The following is a 7,576-nucleotide window of genomic DNA, read 5'->3' on the forward strand; positions in this document are numbered from 1 at the left end:
TTTACTACTAACACATTTGAGGAAAAGTGATTTGTTTATTTAAAAATCAAATTTTAAATCATGTAAAAAAAAAAATTAATAAATACGTAACATTATACTACCTCGTAATTACGAGAAAAAATCTTTTCATTGCGAGATAATTATCTCGAAATTACGAGAAAAGATCTCATATTCAAACCCTAAAAAATGTTTTACATCATTTTATAAGATTACCTTCCATTACAGTAACGAAAGGTAACTGCTACAGGTCTGGAATTATATCCTGTAATTCAATGAAAGGTAACTGATACCTGGAATGATATCCTGTAATTCAATGAAAGGTAACTGATCCTATCATTCAATGAAAGGACTTCATAGTGTTGTTCACCGAGTACAAATATAATATCCTGTATAAAGAATTTTACACTCTTCTTATATAGACGTAGAATGGAATCAGTATAGTGCTAAGCTATGTGCAGAATTTCTTTGTTTTGAAATCCTTAGCATCGTTAAAATAATTCCCATCGCACAATTTCTTGTTTACCAAATCAAACGCTTTGAAACAGTGCAGCTCGGCTTTATATACGTTTCCCCCCTCGTAATTACAAGATAAAAATCTCGTAAAATCGATATCTTTTCTCAGAATTACGAGATAATTACGATATGATTATCTCGTAAGTACGAGGAAGTGAAATGTGAATTCAATTTTTTTTTAATTTTTCACTTGATACTAATCTTTAACATTACTTGCCGAAAACGATTTCACCAGTTTGAAAACACTATAATTGTGATAAAATATTTCCTACTTATATCATTAAGTGTAAAAAATTAAATTAAATTCATCTTCGCCATTATATTCTTTGTAATTTATCTGCAACATGATGGCTACTCGACGAGTATTTTGTTCCGAAGGTTGTGTGTTTAGCACAGGTGCTTGTGGACAGGACTTCCGGTACCCCCCTTCTTGTATTTCTAAATGTTCAATTCCTTGGGTATTTGGGACGTATTTTTGATAAAATATGTAACTTCAGAGTTTATATATTTCTATGGAATACACAAATCTCGCATAGAAACCGTTTTTAAAAATGCCATATCACCGATCATAATATATATTATAATCGGTGATATGGCATTTTTAAAAACGGTTTCTATGCGAGATTTGTGTATTCCATAGAAATATATAAACTCTGAAGTTACATATTTTATCAAAAATACGTCCCAAATACCCAAGGAATTGAACATTTAGAAATACAAGTTGGTCATACCGATGCTCTCTCTCTCTCTCTCTCTCTCTCTCTCTCTCTCTCTCTCTCTCTCTCTCTATCTATATATATATATATATATATATATATATACATACATACATATATATATATATATATATATATATATATATATATATATATATATATATATTATGTGTTTGGATGTCGATGATATATATAATATATTCAAATTCTTTTATTATAAACTTCAATAATTCTTTGTTTTATAATATCACAATTATGTAGGTATGTGGAAAAATATTGTACAATATAGATTACTAGTATCTACCGGTAATGTCATTGCGTGCTAGGATTCCCTCATAAAGAGCCTTAAGAATAGTTACTAGTAGCAACCACCACCCATTTTTTAAAAATTACCCAAATCAATAAAAATCAGGTGTAATTACCAATTTTGAGTATGCTGATTTCAAATCTGGATTCCTTTTACTCCAATTTCTTATAGAAAATGAGATATAGTGTCTCAAACACCTATACCGTCAGGTTGTCAAAAACGGAAAATGTTTCATTTCGCATCAAAAAGTGACCCAACTTTATTTCTTGAAACACCATTACCCAAAACAATAAAAAGCAGGTGTAATTACGAATTTTGAGTATGCTGAATCCAATTCTGGATTCCTTTTACTCCACTTCCTTACAGAAAATGAGGTATAGGGCCTTAAACACCCCTACCGTCAGGTTGTCAAAAATTGAAAATGTTCCATTTCACATTAAAAAGTGACCTGAAAGTTATTTCTTGAAATAAGGCATACAACAGAAAAGGAAAACAATTAATACTAAATTGTTCCATGAACATTCTTAGTTGTTTTGGAAAGAATATATCTCACCTCTGGACTTCACAGATACAGGAAAGGAAGAGGAATACGGAGCGGATCAACGATCTTAAATTTAATCAGATTGGGCTATAGCCTAATGAACTGATGAACAGGAGCAAAAGTACAATTAATAGGAAAACTGATTTATTAAACAACAGCAAGCAAGTCTTTTCCGAGAACTTCTGGTAGAGCTGTCGGGGGGGGGGGGGGGGGGGGGGGGGGGCTGAGTTGCATCATTATCAGAATTTACCGAAACAGTGGACTCTCTGGCCAGTCTGGGGGCTGAGCTAGTTGCATCAGAACTGACAGAAGCAGAACTATCTGGCCAGTCGGGGGGCTGAGTGGTATCAGAATGTATTATTTATTTATTTTTATTTTTACAAAATTCAGAAATTTAAAAACTGCATGATCAGATTTTTTTGTAACACTAATAATTAATGTCCCTTTATTGCGATGACTCTACAAGTACAAACCATGATATTAAAAAAAATGAAATGAAATGATAGATAAATAAATAAATAAAATATTTGTAAGTTACTTTATTTATCTGTAAGTAAGTCACTTATTAAGTGTAACTTGTGGCAGTGCAACTTGCAAGTCAAAATTGCATCATCTGTAGCTTATGACACCTTTTGCCTTGCCTTGTAATTAATATTGTTGAAAATTTGGCAAATAGCATTTTTAAACCCCCAGTCCATACCCCACTTTTCTTTAAACGTTAAAAATCCAGCTAATTCAGTGAGGAAGAAATCAATCTGATTAAAATAAGATCTTTGATCCGCTCCGTTATTGTGTGACTACCATATTTCGAATTTCCTCTAGACTATATCAAATTAGATACCGCACTGCTATCAGTCACAGATTGACACTGATAGGGGAATGGGGACCTGGTCTGCGAGTATGATGGAAAAGATTCTAATGAAAATAAAGATTCACTCATCATTCAGAAATGTATAAACATTGTATTATTGTATACCACCGGTACGTTGTGAGTACGTTAATAATGGGAGTTATCTTTCCTTGGATATCTAAATCAATCAAATACTATATGAACACGGGCAATTATCGTCCATGTTTGACCTCAGTATAATTTATTCATGCATAAAATGTATTAATATGTCACTCTTTGTTGCGTATTTCACCGTTAAGTAAATGTTTACATATACTCGCTCTGCTTAATCGCTTCAATCTCAAAGGGATTTTCTGGAATATTCCTAATCACGTGAGATACGCTAAATATAGCTATTTTAGATCCGAACGATCAACTTCGCATCATTCCTAGGCTCTAGGTTTATCCATACTAGCTCGTAAAAAATAGGGTGGAACCTCGTCCCACTTTTCCTGTAGAAATAAAAATGGAACATGACGCGCCACCTAGCGAGCGTGGTTGTTGCTATTACTAGTCCACTTTAACTTGATCCAGTTTCGTTATTGGCTTTAGTGGTAGACGCCCTGGTTCATCATATACTAAGTTATCTATTTTTTTCATGAACATTAGTTTACACTATATCGGGTGGTCCATGATAACCCCTTATCTTTGATCCGTAAGATAATACATGTACACTACACCGCGAGTTCGAGCCCCGCACGTGCCATGGATGCTTCAAATGTAAACATAGGTAGTGATTGTTCCTCCGCCAAACGCTCGGCATTTAGAAATGAGAATCACGGGTCTTTTGGATATGAACTTTCATGTAAAAACGGTAGTCCCACAACGCGTCAAGCATTGGCACGTTAAAGAACCCCAATGCTACGGCCGTAAGCGCCTAAGCATGGACCCGAATTTGTGGTACTTCACCTAGAGCTGGTGACGTCTTAATGCGTGAAATATTCTCGAAGGGATGTAAAAACAAATAAACAAACAAAACAATCATATGTATCAAATATCTAAATCCATTGGTAATTTCTAATAATATTGTAAAACCATATTTCAGTATAATGTAATTCGCCACAATTTCTGACAACAACTGTCTTCTTTCTGACATTAACGCGTATTTGCACTGTGGTGTCACACTGATATTTTTGTCTTGTAACATCATTAAGGATTTGAAATCTTTTTAACAGTTATAATACGTCAGAATGTAAACATGCCTCCTTAATGATGTAGATTTTTATCTAAAACAAATCGAAATCCATTGGACTGAAAATTGCAGGCAAGTGAGTCCCTAATGGGTGGCATGTATCGCGGTCAAGTGGATTTCCCAGAAAGTTCATTAAGAAGGCGCTACATTCAGCTACTGGTCTAACGAACCTTTAGCGTTATTAATGTACTTTGAAAATCGACTGCAAATAAAAAAAACAACAACAATGGAACGCCAAATAAAAACATTGGGACTCTCTAATTCACTAAATAAAACCACCCTCGGCTGAATTAGAGATAGAGAGGTATTTAACTCATTAAAAATTGTAGACCTTTTTCCATTGCTGGATGAAAAAGGAATCAGAATGCGCTGTAATTTTGAATTATTTAAAGTCACGTCTGATATAGAATCATTGTTATTTAGGTATATTAATGCGCGCTCTAATTGCACACATTATATCGGACTTTACAATTTGATAATATATGTTCATTTGGCGCATGAATATTGTGTAAATAAATCTTCACAAATTATTCAATAGATTTCCTTCTTTGGTCAGTTGCATGACATCAGGCATTTATTGTTAGAAAAATTTTGTCATTAAACTAAGTTCCTAAAACAAAAGATACTGCTACGTAAAGAGGTAAAGTTCGTCACGGGTGACTGGCGATTAGGAATAAGCTGGCCTTAGTTGCCATGTGTTCTATCTTTCATTCTTTCTTATATCAAAACAGACGTTTGTTCTCATTTGGTTCGGGGTGATTGACCTGTGTCTCTGATTTCACATTGTGTTTATTTAAACACAACCTACTCTGAAAAGTGCACCAATGGATGCTGCCGTCACGGTTGGTTGTGTTTTACATGATTGCAATGACACCATCCTTGCTGTTTTTATTGTAACCGTATTAAATTTTCTATTTGTATGGTGTGAGATTTGGGGGGGGGGGGGCTATTTAGCATTATATATATCTATTGGATACATTGTTATTAACGTCGTTGATACAGTCTCGTACGTATATATACTCTTCATCAAATGTTTGTAAATGTTTACCTTGAAGTTCCTGTACCCAGGCATATCAAGGCAGTCTTTGTTTAAGTTTATCCCCTAACACTGATTAGAACTGGGTTACTCTATAATGTTTATTTTGCGATTGTTTATAGATTGGAACAGTGTTTTCACATGTATTTAATTTCTTCCTTTAACGTCCATTTTCAAAGAGACGGATCGTGGCGTATCACTGAAACAGCAAAATGTCGACAACTTTTTTTTTAAATTTTTTTTTTTTACAAATATTATGAAAGTTGGGTAAAAAATAAAATAAAATCTACAACGGAACGTTAAATCATTTATGTTTTTCTATTTTCAATTGCGTAAATTTAAAATTTGCAATGAACAATTCAATATTGACCCCTAAAATGCGCTATCAGGTTATAGAACCAGTTTGAACTTAATCAATTAATTAGAACAGTATAAGTGGCCCGACGGAATGAAGTAAAATTGCTAGCAACAAGAAAAGTTGTCCGAAAGGACATGTTTTCCAGGCGACTAGAAGCGTCTGTATTTGATTTAACCCACTAGATACCGCGTAAGTGACAGACGGGGTGTTGGTAAATTGGTTTCTAGGATTACTTATCGTTCAGTTCATGACATATCTATTCATTTCGTGCTTATTTGAAACAATCTATGCCCGAGATTGGTCTATTGTGCTCATACTCTCAGATATACTTTATTTTTTTCGTACTTAAACACGCAACGCATTGAGATTTTGTTATTTCATACTTCTTTTCAAGACTTCAATATTTTAAGAATTAATTAAAAAAATTCCATTAAAAAATTGGTCTTTTTGCTTGAGAATTAGACGAGATTTTACCTTATTTCATTCTGGCTTACCTGCAGACAGACCAGTGGCCATCAGCAGAATAACAGCAGGAAACATATTTCTAGAGCTATGCATCCTTCTAATAATCCAAAACGCAGCAATAAGAACTCTTCCCTAAGAATCCATTTTCATCCCGCAGAAACACCGCACAACTTTTTTCTCTCTTCAAGATGCGGTTGACATCGAATCGAGTTTTACTCCGGAAGTCAGCAATCGACCAAGCGATCACGGGTTCCTATACTGTCGCTAATTGTTCTGCGCCGTGCTCTCCTGCTCTCCCCTGCCGCGTCCATCATTAAAGTAGTATTTAGAAACAGAAGTATATATAAACAGTTTACTCCGATTGAGGCGTGACTGTAACGAGAGCGGCGGTAGGAATGCTCCCGTCGCGCTGGTGAGCTTATCGGTGCTTATTCTGATGGCAGACTGTCAGATAATGAGGGTTTGGCTTGGCACCACGGGAGGGAGTGGTCAATGAGGCACGCGCAGCTTCGCCGCGGGAGGTCCTCGTCGTCTGGTAAATCACAGGCGATAAAATATCACCAAATCTTGTACGGTTTCATTTCACGAAGACTGTCCATGAGTTTAAGAAGCAGGTAAGAAACTGCAATCAAGCTCCCAATCGCCTACTTCTAGTCTTCGTCGAAAGCACCATGCACTTCAAAGCCTATCATGCTTTCATCAGCTGAGAGATTTTTACCTACAGCAGGGACTTTCCATCGTTTTTTTTTTTTTTTTTTTTTTTTTTTTTTTTTTGGTGTTTTTTCTCCAGAAGTCAGATAATGGCTATACTAGCGAAATCCGATGTCTCACTAATCAGCCCTTACATTCCTTTGTAATGCATTTTTCGCGGGTTAAGTGGAAACACTTCTGATCAATTTCATTCTCTAGAACCGTCATCAGCCCTCTGGTCTTAAATCACTATCTCTTTTAGAAATTTTTGGAATTACTTTCATGTTGATAAATGGAAGTCTTGATTGTATATCACCATGATCGACAAAATATTACATTTTTAAAATGTTTGGAGGGTAATCTTAGAATAGCTTCTAATCCGGAAATTGAATAAATGGTTTCAAATGTGTCGAAACACAATCTACGCCTTTGTCATACTCAGGACACCAACCAACGGGCGGGGATGTAAACTGACACGGTGACAGACCAATTGGTGTCCCATTTCCCTTTTTTCATTTTTCATAAAGGTTAAGAGGTTTAAGTAAATATAACATAAACCATGAAAATCTTTGTTTGAAAATCCCACAATTAAATTAGCTCCATGGAGTCGTCACTTGGCAAGTGTCTTCTCTTTGGATCCTGTGTGGACACAAATGGTGGGTACGAAAGGTATATATGGGATTATGCGGATAAGATAATGATTTGTGTTCAGACAAACACTAAATCCGCCCGACAAGCCAATATATCTTACATGTATATGTTTGTGTGGACAAGATGGTAATTGAAGTTGAGTCCTTCAAAGCCTTAACAGGTGCTTTCTAGAAACAAGTCCCATTGATGGTTGATAAGAAGTAATTCCTCAGAAAAAA

At 35.2% G+C, this 7,576-nt stretch overlaps 1 protein-coding gene across 1 annotated transcript in view; it reads right to left on the reverse strand.

Moving 5' to 3' along the window:
- The window catches only part of LOC125673765 (neuronal acetylcholine receptor subunit alpha-6-like), an 18,612-nt gene extending 12,103 nt beyond the window's left edge, over nucleotides 1-6,509 (reverse strand). The window contains exon 1 of the mRNA XM_048910570.2: nucleotides 6,047-6,509. Within this exon, the coding sequence (XP_048766527.1) occupies nucleotides 6,047-6,110 (64 nt within the window). The 5' untranslated portion in view covers nucleotides 6,111-6,509. The remainder of the gene's footprint in view (nucleotides 1-6,046) is intronic.
- Nucleotides 6,510-7,576: the final 1,067 nt, after the last annotated feature.

Source organism: Ostrea edulis, chromosome 3 (genome assembly GCF_947568905.1).
Source record: "Ostrea edulis chromosome 3, xbOstEdul1.1, whole genome shotgun sequence".
Taxonomy (NCBI): Eukaryota; Metazoa; Mollusca; class Bivalvia; order Ostreida; family Ostreidae; genus Ostrea; species Ostrea edulis.